Source organism: Trachinotus anak, unplaced genomic scaffold, assembly GCF_046630095.1.
Source record: "Trachinotus anak isolate AG129_WGS33_773 ecotype Australia unplaced genomic scaffold, CSIRO_AGI_Tana_v1 ptg000012l, whole genome shotgun sequence".
NCBI classification, from domain to species: domain Eukaryota; kingdom Metazoa; phylum Chordata; class Actinopteri; order Carangiformes; family Carangidae; genus Trachinotus; species Trachinotus anak.
The window spans coordinates 19531045-19551787 of record NW_027273863.1 but is presented as its reverse complement, the minus strand read 5'-3'; the positions used below and the strand labels follow the sequence as shown (position 1 = coordinate 19551787).

Genomic DNA, 20743 nt, shown 5'->3' with positions numbered 1-20743 from the left:
TGCAACATGTAAGGACACAATATCACTCTGCAGGCTCTCTCTGCTCCACAACCTGACTTCATGCAACATGTTTGTATTGTATCACAGCTGGTGTAGTCACCATTCATGAGGCCTTTAGCAATAAACGAGCTGAGAAGAGAAAATAATATGTAAAATGTAAATTGTAATAGGGCTGATAAGTGATGACTTCCATCAATTAAAAGAAGATTGGATTGGATTCTGTAGCCTTGGTGCTTCAACACTGGAGAGGACATTAAAAAACATAATAATTTATGAGAAATTGCTTTGTAGATTTTAAATGAGCTGCCTCTGATATTTGACTCTAGCTGATTAGCAGCGACTGAACCAGAGCAGGAGGTTTCTCTCTTTTCATTTTGCATGCTAACCTGCACTATAGCAAGGATGAAGCAGGGACAGAATGTTTTTGACAAGGGGACCTTTCCTTCCTACATACACACACACACACACACACACTGCTTCCCTTGACACAAACGCATATACACCACAACTGGCAAGAATAACTTATCGACCTCCTGGTCTCAGATTCTAATCCAATCTAATATTTGGGACAGTGGGAAACGTATTTGCTGTCTCCTACATTAAAAAATGTGTCTCACTGTCGACTGGTTGTACGTGTTTGTGTGTGTTTGTGTGTGTGTGTGTAGTGTTGGTGGGAAGTGAGCATGATGGTGAAAGAGAGATTAACAACGACAGCCACAGAACAGGCCGGTCTCCTGTGTGGATCGCTGCACTAATAAAAATCGGCTAACTCTTGTTTAAGAGAGGAGAAGGTATTGATTTTTATTTTGTGAGTGTGTGTGTGTGTGTGTGTGTGTGTGTGTGTGTGTGTGTGTGTGTGTGTGCATTTATGTGTGTGTGTTTTTACCTGCCAGAAGTCAGCCACTGTGGAGGGCAGAGGGCCTTGAGTGGCGATGTAGGCGGGGTTCCTGGGATCGTGATCCATCTGAGGAGCAGAGGGAGGAGAGATGATGTAATTCATGTCCTGGCAGCACAATAGAAAAAGCAGCACACAACAACAGCAAGTTACAGTTACAGATACACTGACATGCAGCTTAATCATTGCACAGCAATTGAAATTCAAAGACGTTCTGTCCCTCAAGCAAAGGACTAGGATGTCGGTCTGGGGTGGGTGGGCAGGTGGGTGGGGGGTTGGGAGGGGGGAGTCTTCACTAATCATATAATAATTACATTTTCTTGTTCTTATCTTGTTTAAAGGAAAATAAAGGCTGTAATAAGTACATATGCTAACAGCAAGCTTGTAAAATGTGGCTCTTTGCATCCTTTGTATATCATTTGTTAAATGTAATTCACATCTTAATAGTCTCAACCATTTTTTATAATAAACAATCTCAACACATCTCAACAACTGAACAGCTTTCACACGTCTTCTCTTTCTTCCCCTCTGATCCCCCACTTATTTCTCAGACTATTGTCTCTAGTAGTGTCATGTGACCAGAGCTCTAGAGGCTAGAAAAGCTGTGCCGGTTAAAGGTCCCATATTTTATACCTTGTTTTATTTGAAGTGTTGATATCCATAAGAAGAAATATTTGTGGTTTTAAGAACCAAAAACCATCTCAGTATAGTTTTACATCTCCTCTGTCAGGCTTCTCTCTGGAGCTCTAGTAACAACACGTCTGTGATTTTAGGTAAAAAGAAACCAAATCTCAGAGAAACCAAATCCTGCAAGGCTTGATGACAGGTCCAGGTGGGCGGGGCTTGGAGCATGGCTGAGAGCGGTGACTGCTTTGTTGTGACATCACAGAGTTCCAGAAGTCATGACGGATCGTTTTAAGGCTCAGTTTCTGAACAAGGCTGTGTACATTTCTCTGTGGACTAAGGCTTTGATACTTTCACGGTATTGATACAGAACCTGGACCTGCTTTATAATCAAAAAACACATGTACATCTACATGTACATCTATCTTATACTATATGGGACCTTTAAAATGGAAACACTCCATCAAAATTCTTAATTATTTTAAGTAATCCAGGTTTGGATAGGACTGCGTCTAGGTCCAGATCTGGACCATAGTGACCTCTGTTTCTACAGGATCAATGATTTCAACTGGGTACAAGGTGAAAAAACACACTGTTCCTGTAACAATATAAAATTTTATATTCAACTTTGTCAAATTGTCTGATTTGGAAATTTTTCCAAACTTTTAAAATTTTCACTAAAAGCCTGATTTTCTTTTAGTTCGGGTCGTGGGGACTTAACTAAGATTCCATGTTGAGTTTGTGGAAAACGTCGATGTCGAACGATGTCATCTCAGCCTACAATGGTGCAGCGATGAGTTAATGCTCCGAGGCCTGTTACAAACCTCACGGCATCATGATAAACAGAGTCAGTGCCGCTTCAACACATTCGTCCATGTCATGTTACAAAACTCCTTCAGTCTCTGAAATTCCGTCAAACCATTCCCCCTTGTTCTGCTCGTAAAAAATCAATTTGAATTTAATCTATTTTCAGTGAGTAGTGATATACAAAATATCTTACTCATGGCTGGTGATAAATACGTTTATTTTTGCTGGGATTAAACCTGTGATTGTCACATTTGAGCTGCTGACACACAGGAGGGCGTCGCTCTATCAGCCCTTTCTGCTGGTTTAGTATCTTCTGTGTAAGTTAATAATTTATACCATGTTTTGTGATTCTTGTTTTCACAGCTGGAATCTTCTTGGTGAAGGAGGCGAGAGTTTTCACTGAATTAGACTTCCTCCATAACTTAATGGAAATTACAGGAGGATTGCGAAGGCGTTGAGAGCAAAAGACGGGAGATGAACGTGAGGTGAATTTGCGGGGAAGTGAGTGACGCCCCTGCCTATTACCATGCAAATTGTACGCTAAATATAATAATTGAAAAGACCAATTTAGCTGGAAGCAATTACAGAGGGAAGACAGATAATTTCTGGGGCTTTTCCGCAAGCAAAATTGTCTTTAATGGTCCTGTGTTCCCTTTATGAATGCCAAACAATAATGCACTTCTAATGAACTTAAAATGTAGCAGCTAAGAGAGAGAAAAGGTGACGTGGTGCCACATTAAAACATCCACAGCTGGAACTGCATCTGGAGGCAGAAGTGTGCTTTTAAAGAAGAAGGTGAATTTCCAGAAGGTTCCACCTACATACACTACTCTGTATGGCCAAAAGTATGTGGACACCCCTGTCTACATATGTTTCCTTTGGTCTGGGGCCAAACTACTAACCCTGACCTCTTCCCTAATCTTAACCTTTTGGTTAGTGAGTTTTAATTTAGGTTATTGAGCTAATATTAAAAAACTTTCCCTGCCCTCCCTCCTTTCCTCATCTTTCTTCCTAATCCTAAATCTTTTTAATAGATGGTCGTTATTTAATGAACTATAACCCTAACTTTAATTCCTAATCTTAACCTTTCATTTATTAGTTTTTCCAACCAGCATCCCTAACTTCATGGAGGTTGACTTGCGCTGGTAAAAACTCTAATTTCTCATTCAATATAGATGCCTTTCCATAACTTCATCAGACATTAAAATTAATTATACATTAATATTTCAATCACAATTCTAACTTGCTTTCTTAATTGAATATATCTCTTCAAATACTTTTTTTTTTTTTTTATTATCAACTTACTGGTCAAAATTTCATATTGACTGCACACCACAAGTTTTAATTAAAAATACATTAAAACACCTTTTTCAACTTATTTTTTATTTTAGTTTTATTTAGTTATATTTGGGTTGTTTTTATGTATAATACATATTTATATATATTTTTTTCATGTATTAGTTTTTCTTTTTTTAAAGAAACTGTGACCTAACTAAAAGATTATCTAGACTTTGACCTGTGCCAGTACAAAATTCATGTTCCTCAGGGCCATGGTTATAGTCCCCTAACCCTAAAGTAACCCTAACCCTTTTAATGGTTTTCAATGCAGAGAAATCCTGGACAGAATCCTGATCTGAACCCCCTCCAACGGCTTTGGGATACAATGGATCCAAACCTCATTGCCGAACATCAGTGTTAAGGCTGAATGGGAGCAAATTCCTGCAGCTTGGTTTCAACATCTGAAACACATGAGGGTGTAAAGAAGCAGTGTCTGTTGAAGAGTCTGTTTTTGGCCATGCAGTGGTTGTATTAAACAAAAATGCAGGCTTTTCACTGTTTTTTTCATCCTGCCAAGGATACATTGCTTTCTTTCTTTTATGTAGAACTCTGAAATATCAGTTCTTAGGAGCGGCAAAAGCCAACACTGGTAAAAATCCAGTCACATGTGGTTATATAGTAGTGGAAATTGCCCATCCATGCCAATTCAAGTTGACTGGAGAAATCAAGAAAGACGAATGAGAGTGGAAAAATAAAAAGGTAGGACAAAAAGAGATGGTAGAGTGGAAAGCTGGTGAGAGATGAAGGTGAGAGAGGAGGGAAAAAGGAGAGAACATAGAGGGAACAAAGAAAGAACCAAAGACCAGGAGAACTCTGACATCTCCTTTCATCTCTGTCTACTTTTCAGTCTCTGCAGACACACAAGTATCAGAATGAAACTGCCATTAATGAAACTAACACACACATTAATTTGTGTGTGTGTGAGTGCGTCTCATAAAGGACAACTGTCTTTTTCTCTCTCTCACACACTCCTCCTTAATGAGGAACAAAATTGGAGGATGTGACAAGTGTAATTATCACTGTTATTGTTTTTTTTAGTCTTTTCTTTAGAGAAGGATGGACTCAAACTGTGTGTGTATGTGTGTGTGTGTGTCTGATGGAGTTTCATGATGGAGAAACTGTTACTACAGTCTGACACCTCAGTGGGGGTGAAGGTGACAGCGTGTGTGCATGTGTGGGTGTACAGTGTGTGTGTGTGTGTGTTTGTGTGTGTGTGTGTGTGTGTGTGTGTGTGTGTGTGTGTGTGAATGCTGACAGACTGGCACTGGTAAACCGCTAACTGGCAGCTACATGAATTAGCTGTAACTGTGAATCTATATATTAGGAAATAAAACAACTTGAACTGTTGTAGTGGTCAGAAATCTTCTTTCAGAATTCTGTCTTTTTGATTTTGTGATTTATTTATTTGATAAACATTTTCTCGTTCCACCTTATTCTTCATGGCCCCAGACCAAGCTTAACGTTCAGCTGGAGTTCAGCTAGCAGATTGCGATCACATCCATGCTGTAGCCCCACAACATGTAGTGTGTCAGTCAGTTTGTTGCACAAGAAGTCGCATTTAAAGACCGATTGCGTCACAGCGGAGCGACAAGACTGGGTCCTAAAGGGTCCCAGTCTTGTCCCAGTTAAAGGGTCCTTCAAATGTGGCTGAGAAATGTGTACTTTTCGTCATTTTCCTGAGCAATGAAGCCTCCAGTGTGTGGATCATTTGTGGCCCAATGTATCCCAAGATTCAATGTATGCTGATAATGAAAGCAAACAGCACAGACAGAGAGACTGAGGATTACACTTTGAAATTTAAGTACTGGTTTTCAGCTCAGCTCTACAAAGGGTCTTAAAAAAAGTTACATGTTGTCAAGGTTGCATGGCAACAGGAACTGCGCTTTGCAACGCAACGGTAAGGGTGAGCACAGCTGGTGACTTAGACCAGACCGTCTCATTTCGGTTCGGCCTTCATGGGCTATGGCTGCAACAAAGGGCCACACCTTCGCAGACAGCATCCTCTGAAGGATGTGGCCCCTGAATTTGGACACAACTAAGAGTCAGTGAAGTGAAATCCACTGATATGAGTCCAGGTAAATAAAACAACACAAAGTTCAATTCTCTGCCCTTATAGTGGGATGGAGGCAGACATCTTCAAAGCAGAGATTTTTTTCTTTCTACAGATGAAATAATGGAAATATATTTTTTCACAAAACCCATAATTTGCTTGAAACATCCAGATGCAACAAATAAGTATGACCTTGTGTGAAGAAATATTTGTCAAGCTCCATAATGTTACATTTCATCCACACTTTTCAAGGTTAACTCACTGCTTTGGCAAATGTGGTGTCCAGTTTCAAATATGTTTCACAATCTTGGAATTTATTACAGCACTGAGATGTTTGAAAAACAAGACGTCCTGATTCAGAAATATCAAGCAGGTCGTTTATCAGTGCTCCAGAATGACTCGTTCATCCAAATGGGTGTATGTATGTGAGATTGTGTGTTTGCATGACTGAGTGGTACGTGGGTGATTTATTATGTCTTGGGAAGTGTGTGTGTATGAGTTGAGTGTGTGAGAAAAGTGTGTGATTGATTCTGTTTGTGAGCAACTGGCAGAATGTGGTTACTATGTGGTTGTGGGACTTTGGGTCTTGTGTTTTTAGAACATGTTTTTAACATGGAGAGAACAGGAAGTGCGCTTTACTTCTAATTTATGACCCTGTGGAATCAAAAAACGGTTGGACATTCACAGTTTGGTTTGGTTAAAAATATCAAGATAGGAATCCTCAGGTGATGTGTTTCCCTTCTGCTTATTTTAATGCTAATGATATATTGTATCATAATAACTGGTAGCTTTGTGGTCAGTCAAGGTTCAACAGGACATTGCTTGGTGAAGGTTCATCATCAGAAGGTGACTGGGCCAAGAATCAAACCTGCACTTCGAAGGATGAACACATTACCAGCTGGGCTGTTGCTGGATCTTACTTTGAGTTTTCAAAATGGAAAAAAAGATAATGGTTGGTCTATAAATGTTTCACCAGATTATCTGGCTGATTCAGTTAATGAGCAAATGTGATGAAAGAACCAAACTGTAGTTCTGCATAATCAGCCTTATTTTATCTCTAGTTTTGGTTCTCTTCAAATTCAAAATGCAGCAGCCCTCATTACTTATGTTCTTTACCAAAATTGTACTGAGAAGCATGTGAGGAGTTTAACATCCAGAAGGGTCCCAGACAATCCTTGGACATCTTGGGAGTTGAATGTGAGGCTAATGACCTCACCCCACATCGTCTAAAACACCACCCAAAGCTTGCTGGTTGGTCACAGTTAAATCTCAGTGGGTGCTTTCTGGTTAAATTCTTAATGTAAAACTGAGCAAGTAACATCTAGTGTGGCTTTGTTACCCTTACTTGAGCTAGCACCAAAAACAACATCTGGTTGATTAACATAAATCATCCAGTGATTCATTAAATTTTTTGTTACCCAGCTGTGCTGCCTTGAAGGCCTGAAACGGTAGCAAAGTTATCCTTGCTTTGCTCAGCCTTACGCAGGACTTTTTGGCTAAAAACTGTACCTGTGTCTACACCAAACTATACATCTCCCACCCACTGGGATAAGGACAGCACCAGACTAAGGTCTAAGGAAGAGAACTAACTTGTGGCAACTCACATGGGATTGCAACCTATCACATGGTGTACTTCTACGGTACAAGGATGTGTTGTCTGTTACAGTGCATGAAATCCAAAAATTCAAATTGTTGTCTGGTAAAACAGTGTTGAAAATAAAAGCTCTGTGAAAATGAGACCAAAATCAGTTGTGGCATAAACTGGGAAGTTGTCAAAATCATGGTACCGCCAAGGTCTTGACATCACTAAAGCTTCAGTGCAGTAAGAAACCTTGGCATTTAATAAGACCAAGGAGATGAAGTAAAGAAGTGGAGCGAGAGTGCATAGTAAGTACTAGTTAGGAGAGGAGATGCTCTCTGAAGAGATGAGTTTTCAAGAGATTCTTGAAGATAGAGAGGGACATCCCTGCTCTGACAGCATTCGGGAGCTTGCTCCATCATCAGTGAGCCACAGAGCAGAACAGTCTGGACTACCACTGCTTTGGATGTAGGGATGGCAATGTCAGACGAAATTCCTTGGAGTAACGCAGCAGCTGAGAAGGAGCATAATCCTGTATGATTAAGTTCAAGTAGCTGGGTGCAGACCCAGAAGTCACTCTGAAGGCAAGCATTAGTGACTTGAATTTGATTTGGGCGGGCATATGTAGCCAGTGTGGGTCGATGAGTAGAGGATTGACATCTGACCCTTTGGGTTTATCTGCAGAACCCGGCAGATCACCACCTGTTTATAGTCTTTGTTGTATTGTCTTTTGTGAACAGCTGCTTTTACTGACATTTTATCACTTTAATGTATTAATATATATTATGGACAAAAATCTAGTATTGCACAACTATCAGAAGGATATACATTAGCAGTCCTCTGTAGTATTGGTATAAAATCAAGATAAAGTTAGATAACATTCAGGATTTAGGTCTATGAATGAAGGTTGGGAGAACTAACAAGCTTCCCAAGTGTGACAATAAGGAAGGAGAGGTTGGTGAGGGGAAATAAAAATGTCAGCAGAGGAGGTTCTTTAAATAACCTCAGCGTGTGCTGTGCATTCACATATATTCATCCTTTAACATGTGTGAATGTGGGAGGGGAGGCAGGGATGTGTGCATGACAGTGGCTATGAAATGTGTGTTCATGTTCGAGTGTGTGCTCTCGCATGTCTGCGTGGGTGTTTGCACTGTATGTTCTGTGTTATCTGCATGTGTGTGTGTGCGCACGCGCACATTTCAGTGTCTGTGCATGCTTGCCTGAAAGTGTGTTTTTAAGTTTGTGTGTTTCTTTGTGCGTGTGTGTATTGCAGCTGTTTTCACATTCATGTGTTTGTGGCATTTGACAAGGTTGCTCTTTTGTTCCTATATACTTTTGATTCCTTCTCTCTCTCTCTCTCTTTCACACACACACACACACACACACACACACACAAACTCACCCACTTCTTGGTGTGACGCCCAGATTTGAAATGCATAGCGTTTCTGTTGCTTTTAATGGAATACCACTGTATCTGCCTCGGGGGAAACGTAAACCTACTATACTAACACTGGTTTCCAAATTGATACACTCACTTACTGAATTCACATGGCTCTTTCTTCCCCCTTCCTCCTTCCTTTGGGCTGTTTTGCTGCTTAAATCTGTGCTGAGCCAAAGAAAGGGCATCGGCAAGTGGAGCGCATCGTAACAGTAAACACAAACTAGTGTCACATTAGCATAACCCAAGGTCAAAAACAAGCATTTCCCAAGACCCCACAGATCAGTTATTTTCAAGAAGTGAGCCGTGAGCCAAGCGCATGTCCTTTTTCCTGTGCATTCCCCGAGCGAGTACTCACCCGGGGTGTTTTCTGTGTAACAACCATTAATATTCATGGTGCAGAACATGCACAGTGGTGTGGGGCTGTTGCTGCTGTTGAAGCTAAGCAAGCGTTGCATCAAAATTTATATTGTTCAACGGTAGGCTGCCTTTGTTCCTGTGCCGCCCCATGGGGACTGTGGGAGCCCGGCGTAGTAGCAGCGTGAGCACAGAGTTAGAATGCAGAGGAGGTACTTACGATGGGGCTGGCATTGATGTAATCAGAGTTGCCTTGGCTGTTCTCCGCCTTCAAGGTGATTCTGGAGTGGTCGTCTGGAACACAAACGCAGGAATTCAGTGCATTTGGTCTCAGTGGCCACGGTGGACTGAATTGTAATTAGGAGTTTATCCAGATCTGTCAAGTATACAGGACTCTCAGAGCCTTGATGTACATTTCCACAAGCAACAACTTGTTTTCAGCTCAGAAAAGAACAAGCTTCATTTTCAGAGAAAACTTTTGAAAACCACTAACGGGATTTTTTTTTTTTTAAATTATTATTTTGGTGAAATTTCTTCATGTTCTTTGATTTCCCTCAGAGATTTGATACAGTCATCCCTGACTTTTGTTAGTATCGCTAACTAAAACTAATGAAATAACGAAAACTAGATGTGAAAAAAACATTTCCTTCAACTAAAATAAAAATAAAAACAAAGCTTTATAAAAAAAAGACAACTAACTGAAACCATGTGTTTGTGTGTTTAGAAAAATAACTAAAATATCCCAGATCTACATTTTATGTTGTTGTTGTTAATTATGACACAATGACACAAACACAATGACTAACACACATTGTATATAGTTGTCTTTTTCTGACCTTGAATCTCACCCCAGAAAAATCCCCCATACACAAAAAGCTAAACTAACTACTACTACTACTAAACTAACACTGAAACTAATAAAAACTACACTTAAACTGAGCTTTAGAAACCTACCAAACCTTCTTTACATACTAATTAAAACCAAACTAAAATTGAATACAAAAAGTGAAAATAAAATAAAAATAAAAACGAATGAAAAATCCAAAAACTGTTCACTGCTGGTCGACATATAAAACACTGAATGTTTAGGACAAATCTGGTCTCTCAGCTCCAGGGAGATCCTCCCTACATTACCACTGGTCCAGTGAATTTTTGGGAGTGAAAATTCCCCAGTTTTTACATTTCCCTCTTTCCTCTCAAGCCTGCAGTAACAGCAGCAAAACAGTTCTGAAAATCTTTTTTGGAGGAGCCAGTGGTGCTTCAAATAGGAAACACAATTTATTCCTGACAAACTGCTTTCCCTGCTGACAACCTGGATTTCATTAAGCCCTGGCCTGGTGGAGAGAATGGGACAGCACTTTTTTAGATGGGCTATTTCCACAGAAGCTTAGAAATTTTAATCATTGATGAGGTCGGTGCAAGAGAGCTTTAATAGAAAACTAATTTACAACCCCTCTGCTCACTGCATCTGCCCCCTGCTTCCTGATAATAGAGGCTGGGCTCAGAAAATACAGGGAGTGTTGTGGAGAGGTGGTGGGAGTAATGCCACTGTGTTTGAAAGACCGACATCTGGAGGTGTTCACAGTCAAATATTGGTGACTCATACTTTGACGATACAGAAAATTAAGATGCAGATTACAGGTTAAATGAAGGGAAATCTCCTGTGCATTATATACTGAACTCTACAGCTACAGTCTCACTAACAAGAACATTGGTCCGGTACTGGAACTTAATTAAAGGCACTAAGTGCAACATCTATTCAATAAGTGCAACGGGATCAGGTAAAGAAATGCATATTAAGTGTTATTTATGGTGCTGGATGTGTTCAGAGAGGAGGTGCTCTTGGAAGAGATGAGTCTTCAAGAGATTCCCAAGAGTTATTGATCCTTGAATCCAATCTAGAAACAGGAATCTACAGACTTGGACTTTTGAAGGCCAGTACTGATCATTTTCATCTGGAGCTGCAGATGTTAACACCTTGTGGTGATTTCTAACATCTGTGGCCAAACGAATACCCCAAACACGTCTTCAGGTCTAAGACATCATTCAGAGGTTACGACAGATGTAGCAATGGTAGATATTGAAATAGTAATTCACTAAGTACTAATTATTACTATGTAAATGCTGGAGCTCGCCAACTCATCACCATGAAGGTTTAATAGAGTCAAACTTAGAGCTATAAGAAAGTGAAACAAAAGAGCGAGTTCATTGCTTACATGCCACCACAGCAGCAGAGCGGTTCTTCTTGGCGTTGCCGTCCTTTAGGCCGATGGTGCAGGCGTTGGGTTCTGCCTGATAGGCACACAGCGCCTCCCACTCCTTCTCCAGCCGGTCCTTGTTCTTCAGGTGATCCTCCATGTAGGACTGAAGGAGACGAGGAGATGAGAGTGAGGAAAACTGAGCTGGAGATAAAGTGAAGGGTTCTACATTTGTAACTGTCAGGTGGATTTCTTCTACACCGGTTTGATTACTGACATGTATTGGTAAACATTCATTATCAGGGTTCTTATATATAAGCTCGTCTTTATCTGCCTGAAACACCTGATGGAAGGGCTCTACCTCTTGGAAAGAAGGTTTCAATTGATTTGTCAATCACAAACTTTTTACATTCTAACCTGTGATTTTAACTTGGTAAACAACTTTAATAAACTGTCTGGCAGGCTGTTGGTTTGCACCTCAGTGGAGCACCAGATGAAGCATCAGGTACCAGTTATTTTGTCAGTCAAAGAAAAGTCAACCAGATAGATAGTGGGGCTCTTTCCTGTAATTGCCAGTCAACTTTTAAATGTACTTACTGTTTTCCTGAGTGGCAAATTGCACCCATCTGGTGCTCCACTGAGGTGAAGAGGAAAACAAAGATAGCACTCTTTTAACTTGCTTAAAGCACCAGATGGTTGAGTTAACTGCATCACGACACTTCAGTTTACAATTGTTCATCACAGACACTAAAATTGCCAAAGAAATCCAAAATATTATGTTTTTGTAGAATTTGTAGAAACTTGTGGGACTGAGAAGAAAACCATCAGGTTTGTGATGAATCTCCTCCCTCTGCATTTCAGGGCACATTTAAACAAAAAGGAACAAATACTGTGGAAATGCTAATTAAACTCTGATGTGGGTATGAGCTGATACATGCATGTTTTCCCTATGTTATTAGCCACATGAAAAGAGTGGGTATCAGTCTTATCTACTCTGGCTCCGTTTAAATGGCCACCAGTTTCTGCCTGGCAGTATTCATAATTAAGGAAAGCAACGTGAGTTTGATCAACTACCAGCAAATGAGTTTGGACCGTGTGTGCTGTTAGCGCAGAGGCTAGGTTAGCTTTAATCTGATGCTACACACTGTAGCTTTTGTTTTTTTGGCAGCCTTGGAAATCAGTGGCCCTTGCACACAAAATATGGAAGTGCGATGGTTTGTAATGGATCAGGGAACAAAATGAGCTGGTGCGGTTCTTTAAATGGCTCTGCCGATGATTTATGGTGGCAGTTACAAATGGGGCTGATCTTAATCAGAATTAGCTTCCAAAAAAGGCCTAATGGCTTTCCGCTAAAATGAGAGGAGTTTGTTAAAAATGGAAGGCAGCGCGGCTTGAAGATAATGGGAAAGTGTCCCAATCAAACGCATAAATGTGATTTTATCATACATGAGTGTGTGTAGGCAACAAACTCGACAAGAGGCTACATGCAGCTGGTCGGAGGTTGTGATTTCTTAAGTGTCACCTCGTCAAAACTTAGTTGCGTATAGCTGAAAACATGCATGCATTTCAGACATCACACACACACACACACACACACACACACACACAAACACATGAACACAGTGTAACACAAGCCATTCCTTATTATAATATCAGCTCTCTATTGCATTTGCTTCAGAGCTGCTGAAAGTATCCATGATGTAACACGAAACTGCGAGCTGCGACTCTCCACCTGCACACAACTGCTTATCAACAGCAGGAGGTCCGACACAAAACACACCCAGAAAACACACACTCACACACACAGAAGAAACACATAAGAAAATGCACAAACATCTAAAGCACATAACTGCTTTTATAAGGTCACACACACAAAAACACAATCCACCCACGCACACTCACATGTACAAAGACACACACAAAAGGCAAACAAACTCACACACCAAACACAACACACAAGCACACACTCAGGTTTCACATTTACACGACACACAGCTACACACATACTACACTAACATACACGAACACAACACGCAGACACAGTAACACAAAACATGGAATAGGAAACAGAAAGACATGAAATGAATGCAATCTTACAGAACACACACACACACACACACACACACACACACACACACACTGTCCTACATCAGATGCCCCCCACCACCCTCTACCCCCTACCCTCTCCCTCACTCTCTAATGCCAGAGTAATAGGGTTTTGTGGCTGTGTAAAGGGATTATTGCAATCCAATCAGGAGGTGCTGAGAGCACCATGTGTCGGCCAAACACTGAATAATCCCCTTAGTGTTTGGGGGGGGGGGGGGGGGGGGGGTTACAGCTGCCAAAGGTGCTCAATAAAAACTGCAACGCAATATAAGACTCTGCCTGAGCCGCCATTGTGGCTCTGACGCACCATCTGAGCACCTGTAGGAAGCAGCAGCACGAAAGCCAGGCCACATGGGAGTTGACGTAATGCGACGACCATTTTGGATCGACAGAGTGTTACCGGAGAGAACAGAGGAAGAGGGTGAGGTAAAAATCAATGTGGGATACTGTTACTCAGCAGGGGAGGAAGAGTGTCCAGAGATGAGGTAACCAAGATTCCAGCTCTGATGGAGACACATTATTATTAAAGCTCCAGTTCATCTTTACAGATGCTGCCACAGCTGTCCTGTGGTTTGAGCTTCACTCCTTCACCTGCTCTTTAGATAACATTTTATATCTTTAATAGGTTTTTTGATATGACATCTTACAATGCCGTGATCTGAGTGTGCCTTGTCCAGATTTCATCATATATGGATCAAACTACTAACCCAGGAATCAGTGACCAACCTGCTCTACCACCTGAGCCATTTCATCAATTTAATTAATATGATCCATTATTAAATATTAAAATACCCAGTGGTTCAAATTAGCTCCACAGCCACCAGCTACATTATCACAGTGCTACTTCCTTGTTGATTTATTCATAATAATAATAATCCTGTGGTTGAATATATGACACATTCTGCAAAACTGGTACCATGATTATTTTATTTATTATTATTATCACATTAAAAACTCAAGTGCATGAGTAAATGAATATCATACATTTATATTTTTTGCTTCGATATGAATGAAGAAGTTAATTTGTGGAACTGCAACTTTTATTTCAGTAAAAGATTTAACTCCAGTGAAGGCGTCATAATGAATTTCATGTAAACATGAAAAAAATTCTGAAGTTTCTTGGCACAGGGATACAAAAGAAATAAAGAAAACTAATCTGTGCTCAGTGTCAGTGTGGATGGTAGAGGAACTACTTTTCCTCTTGATGAATTTAAACTTCTTAGTTTCAGCTTTTAAAGGTTTTACTCTTTTCTGGTCAGTGACCGTTGCTGCTTGTGCTCAGTTTTTTTCTTTTTTATCCAAACAAGGACACAAACGTAAAACAAATCTCACATAAACAATCGTCATCAGTCAATCTGTGTCCATCCGTCATATCAGTGTCTTATTTTTAGTCGAGAGTTGACATCATCCTAAAACTGGAGTCTAACTTCTCTGCAGCTGAATGCTTCCTCCCACTCAACTGACCACATTAGATTGATGTAACATCCATTTCCTGTTTCCCCCTCTCCCTCCAGCCGTCGCCCTGTGACCTATCAACTCCACAGATCACATCCCAGCTGGCCTGCTGGTGAGCCGCGGAAAACCACAACAGATTCCCCGCACGGTTAATCGCGGCTCTTGCTGCAGTATAATCTATAACACTTACTTGGGCAACAACAAAAGACTAGATAATGTGCTTTATATATAGAGTCGACTAATCCTCTTAAGACACAAGCAGAGAGGATGTGGTGGAAGGAGGTGGTGGTGGTGGTGGTGGGGTGCTCCGTCCCAGCCACATGGGACTAAGTAATACATTAACTTAGATAAGATGGTGAAAGCTGCTTCTCCTCAAATTAAAATCAGCGGGTGGATGGTGACATGGAATTTGCCCCGGTTTTACGAAAAGGCAATTAATTTTTTGGGGGAGGTGGAGGGGTTGGATGGTGAGGAGGCGAGAGGTGGGGTGGGGCAGCTCATCAGCACCATGTTATTCCTTTCTCCCGTCATTTTTATTAATCATTCAACAGTTGCCTCACTCGAGTGCACGGCAGGGATGAAATATTTGCTTTTTCCGTGACAGCGCTGCGCTCGTCTCGCCCTGAGATGGATTTATTTGGTCTCTCACTGTGACGATGCTGTGGAAAAAAAAAAATCTCTGTGCTCTGTGTTTCCCCCAAATGTGTCGACTGGGTCCCTGTTTTGCTGCCACAAAACTCTCAGCTCAGTCTCCAGTTAATGTCATGATGGGAATGTGAAATGAGTTCTCTTGTAAAACTGACAGACCTGACTGCAACAGAGAAGCCAGAGCAGGAACAAGTAGGCATCGTTCCAAATCATGGAGAGCAAAAAAAAAAAAGACAGAGCAGAAGAAAAGGAGGGAGGGAGAGATGAAAAAAAGAGAGAAAGTGTCATGGCTCAGGCTGTGAGTGGTTTCTTCTCCCTTCCCTTGTGTTTCATGTCTTCTCCTTCCTTGTTTGTTGTGGGCGTGGCTTCCTCTCCTGGTGTTCCTGTACATCTCACCAATCTACTCATCGCCTACTACTCAGGTACTCAAGTTCACGCTTCACTCCTCGCCAGATTGTTCAGTCTGCTTCAGTGGTAGCGCCTCTCTAGGCCACCAAGTATCCATTTGAGTTATCTCTTGTGTTTTCCCTCGTGCTCTTTGCTAACCTGGTTTTCACCTGCTCCTCAGTGATCCCTGGAGCCAGACCAGAACTCCCGCCCACTCTGCCTCCTCATCTCCTAGACCTAACCTTAGACTTCAGTCTTCAGCTGGACTCCATCTCACCTCCTTCCCTAACAGCCAGCCTGCCTCATACCTGGCCAACACTCTAACCGAGTGTGGGTCCAAATATAACCCGAACCACTACAAAACTGATGGAGGAAAGAACAATTCACAGAAAAATAAAAAAGTGAAGGAAGAAAGAGGATGACATGGATTTTACAAAAAGGCAAGAAAATGATGATAGAAAGAATGAAAAGAAGTAGGAAGAGTAAACAGAAAAAATTTGGGATATAAAGTAAAGTGAAAGAAAACATTTAAGAATGTGATGAAAAACTGGAAGGAATAAAGATAAAGGTGGGATGGTGAAAGGATGGTGAAAGAATAACAAGAAAATTACTGAAGAAAAAATCAAATTAGCAACAAGATGAAGGATAATTAATGAATTAAAGATGAAGGATGGATGGAAAGACAATAGTGGTGGCAAAGCCATAAAATCTTCACTAAAGAGAGGCGTGGGCAGTTTGTGGGCAGTAAGAAACATAAAATAGCAATTTACCAGATTCTCACTATTATGTCAAAACCTTGTTTTTCCAATTTTAGTTTTCTTCCTACTTTAACTTGAGCAGAAGGTTTACATGCTCCTCTACAGGCTGAGAAAATAATCTGACCTTTGGGCTTCTGAAAGGTTTCAAGCCTCAGTGGAAAATACATAGTTGTCCTTTTTTTATGGAAAGCTGACATTTTAGATATACATGGTTTCCAGATGATGGTGGCGTTATGAGACTGTCCCTCTGCTGTCTAATGTTTCTGCTGAGAGGGAGTGGGGAAGGTCTGAGCCAATCAGAGCTGCAGTCTGCCTCGCTGTGTGTGTGTGTGTGTGTGTGTGTGTGTGTGTGTGTGTGTGTGTGTGTGTGTGTGTGTGTGTGGATCTGTCCATGGTCCTGAAAGACACTGACAGGTCAGTGTATCGCTTCTCATTTTCTATCTCACTCTCCTTCTCTGTGTCATACAATTGCAGTGAGTGGTAAAGCAAAGTGTTCACAGCTCCCTCCCATTAACTGAGAATCACACATTATCACTTTCTGCGATGATGAGCGTCCTGTGACTGACAAATGACACCACAATCCTCACTGCTCATTCCCTTTTTATTTCCTTGGTGCGAAATAAACATTGTTACAAAGTTAAATACACCATCAAGTCCTCATCAGCACAGGACGCTCCCGATAAACTGAGTCCATTTGGACAGTTTTCATCATTATTAAACAGAATAGCTGCAATTAAAAGGTACATTTTAGATTTATAACCTAGCTGCTAAATAGAAACATGATACAATGGGATCAATAAAAGCACATTTGACTTCTTGCATCTGTTGACTGTATAAAAGTCCTTTATCCCACTGCTGAGTGAGGGAGCCCAAGGCATACAGCTTATCCATAATTTGATTGGAAGCTATATCGATATTACATATTGGTATAGTTATTCTATTAAATAACTATACCAAAAAAAAATAGACTCTAGAGCTTCTCATTCATTCTTGCTGATTCAGTTCATACAGTATATATACATGTATCTACACCATCTCATCTACAGATACACTGTCCATCTCCATGAAAACACTGGCACTAGATAAAACACAGCTAATCAAGTCCATCACAACAAAAAAAACGAAACAGGTTAACTGTGCTTTCCAAAACGACTCATGTTACTGTTACTAAAATAATTTCTCTGTTCTGATCTGTTACTTCTGTGGTTAAGGTTTTTAAGTTCAAGCAACTAAAACTAAAAAATGGCTCGCAAATTAAAGGAAAAAAATGACAAAAAACCAGACCACCAGAACAGCTTCACTGCTACTTGGCACAAGTCTCTGAACTCTACTGGAGGAGGGAACATCATTCTTCCAGGAAATATTCCCTCACTGTGCTTTGATGATGGTGGTAAAGAGCTCTCTAACATTTCACGACAAACTCTCCCCTAGGTGTTCAACTGGGTTGAGATCTGGTGACTGAGAAGGCCATAGCGTGTGATTCACATCATTTTCATACTTATCAAACCAGATTTTTCATTAACTTGTCCGCTGTGTGTATTTGTTTAAGTTTATAACTGCACTGTATAATTAGTATTTACGTTCATTGTTTATGATTCCTCAATCTGGCTGTGGAGAGATCCAAATCTGCATCCGGCCACAGACAAAAACCACAACCTTTACCTTAGTGAAATGCCTCATTGTTTACATGTCATAACCTTGCTCACCTCTAATCTTAATCATAGCGTAGATGCCATGCACAGATACTGAAGTCAGATAATAAAAAAATATGGAAATAAAGTCTGTAATTCGGGGTTTTGCAGAATCATCCATGTTCTTCTCTGACAATAAGGTTGTGTTAAAAGAATGAACCTTAACCCACAAGGATTTGCAATGCGATAAATATGTCACAATACTTCTGCTTTGCTCTTGAGTCATTATTAGCATATCAACTTAAGCATTTGAACATTTAAATGACTGATTTTTTTTCTGGTGATCATGGTCTCTTGGTTCAATGCACTTTACTGTATGTATAAAACATTGTTTTACCGAGTGGAAAATGTCTTTCAGAACTTTGAAGTTTCTTTGGAGAGGATTCAAGTGGAATATCATCATTCAAGAGGACGTTCATCTCCATCACCTACACGAAATTTATTAATCATCACGGCCACATCAGATTCACTTCGTCTCTCTCCATCCCTCACAGCATTTACATATTAGTCTCTATATTATAACAAATTCAGCAATCACCCTGACCAGACTGTGGCCCACACACCGGCTGAATACTTAACTAAACATGAGCAAAACTTAATTTCACTCCTCTTATCTCTCAAGTGATGCCACCTCTGCTGAGACGGCTTCGTCTGGCAAAGACAAAGCCGACGTACCTGAAGAAGTTCAGACCCCGCCGTCTAAAAAACTCAAATATATTTTCATCTGCATGTGACCTTGGCATATCAAAAGAATGCATCACGTCATGTTGTGGTTTGCCAAAGAAACATTTTAGCTGGATTGAGCGCTCGTATAAAACAACAGAGCCGCTGTGGTGGCACAGGGCTGCAAAGGGAGACGTTTCTCCTGAACACAACTCTGGTGCAAATCTCAGGGGTAATTAGTATCTTTGTGCCTATTGAACACATCAAAAAGCCTGCTCTGTCACATCTCACCAGCAGCTCCATAATGCATAGAGAAAGAGATAGAGAGAGAAAGAGAGAGAGTGAGAGAGAGAGAGAGAGAGAGAGGGAGCGAGAGTGAGGGAGTGAGAGTGAGAGAGAGAGAAAGGGGGGGGGGGGGTGGAGGTGGGGGAGCTTGGACGAGGAGGTGGCAGCGCTGAGGGTGGTGGGTGGTTGAAGTGAATAGCTATATATTGCAATTACGATAGCGCTCGACGAAATGCGACCGAGATTCAATAGAGATTTTCATCTGCAGGATAGAAGAGGGTAAGAAGCCTAGAAACTGTGGGTGTAATGAGATGTACAGAAACAAAAAAAGACACAGGGAGAAAGATGAGAGAGACACGGAGATGAGAGTGAAAAGAGAAGTGTGTGTGTGTGTGTGTGTGTGTGTGTGTGTGAGAGAGAGAGAGGGAAATGCGTGGTATATGCAGAAATGCAGAAAAGACATAGACATGTGAGAGATGGAGGCGAAATAGTTCCACCGGTTTTTATAGAGATAAATGGTTTGATGGGTGAGAGAAGCAGGTGAGAAGAAGAATCTGTGGTGGCTGTTTGGAGAAACAGACAACCGACAGCAAAGGCAAACCCTACTGTAGAAACGTATGGCCAAGAATATTACAGTGATCTGTGATTTTCTTGCTGCAGTGCAGATCCACCATTTAAAGATCTCATAAAGTGAGATGTCCATGTGTTTTTTGATTATAAAGCAGGTCTAGGTTCTATATTTATACTGGCACACAGCCTGTATTCAGAAACTGAGCCTTAAAACGAGCTGTTAGGACTTCTGGAACTTTGTGATGTCACAACAAAGCACCACCCTCATTGCTCTCAGCCATGCCCAAAGCCCCGCCCACCTGGACCCACCATCCAGCCTTGCAGGATTTGGTTTTTCTGAATGTTTACCTGAAATCTGCTATATTTTTATTTGGTGACCAAGAAAACAGTCAGCCTATCAGAAGAGTGACTCTGAGCCACACTTCTGATTGGCTCACTGACCCATCGTTACTAAAGCTCCAAAGAGAAGACTGAGAGAGGACATGTAAAACTACATTGAGATGGTTTTTGGTTCTTAAAACCACAAATATATCTTCTCATGGATTATCAACACTTACACAAATAAAAACACAGGAAAAGTGTAAAATATGGGACCTTTAAAAACAGATTTACAGATCAATAAAATGATCATTGAAACTGATACAAAGCTAACTCTAAAATATCTTGTTATTGAGAGATGAACTTATGACTTGATAATCAGACTGAAATACCATTTTGTTTTACTTAATTATTCATTCTTACCTCATGTTCATTTAGGTCAGTTTCTGTTTGGTATGGGAGGTAGTTGGTTTAGCGACACTTTCAAAATGACATTGGTGGCAACGTTATTTTAGAAGCTGTGGCTATGATTCCTGGGAGCAGTTCATGTTTTTTTCATGACGGCCAAAGAAATGT

General features: G+C 40.8%; 1 protein-coding gene across 4 annotated transcripts in view; it reads right to left on the bottom strand.

Moving 5' to 3' along the window:
* LOC139628518 (receptor-type tyrosine-protein phosphatase N2-like) overlaps nucleotides 1-20743 on the bottom strand; it is a 221637-nt gene that overhangs the window by 26681 nt on the left and 174213 nt on the right. For all 4 annotated transcript variants that reach the window (XM_071490233.1, XM_071490236.1, XM_071490237.1 and 1 more), the window contains 3 exons: nucleotides 11305-11452; nucleotides 9309-9382; nucleotides 887-964 (listed from right to left, as the gene is read on the bottom strand). In XM_071490233.1, the coding sequence (XP_071346334.1) occupies nucleotides 887-964; nucleotides 9309-9382; nucleotides 11305-11452 (300 nt within the window). The remainder of the gene's footprint in view (nucleotides 1-886; nucleotides 965-9308; nucleotides 9383-11304; nucleotides 11453-20743) is intronic.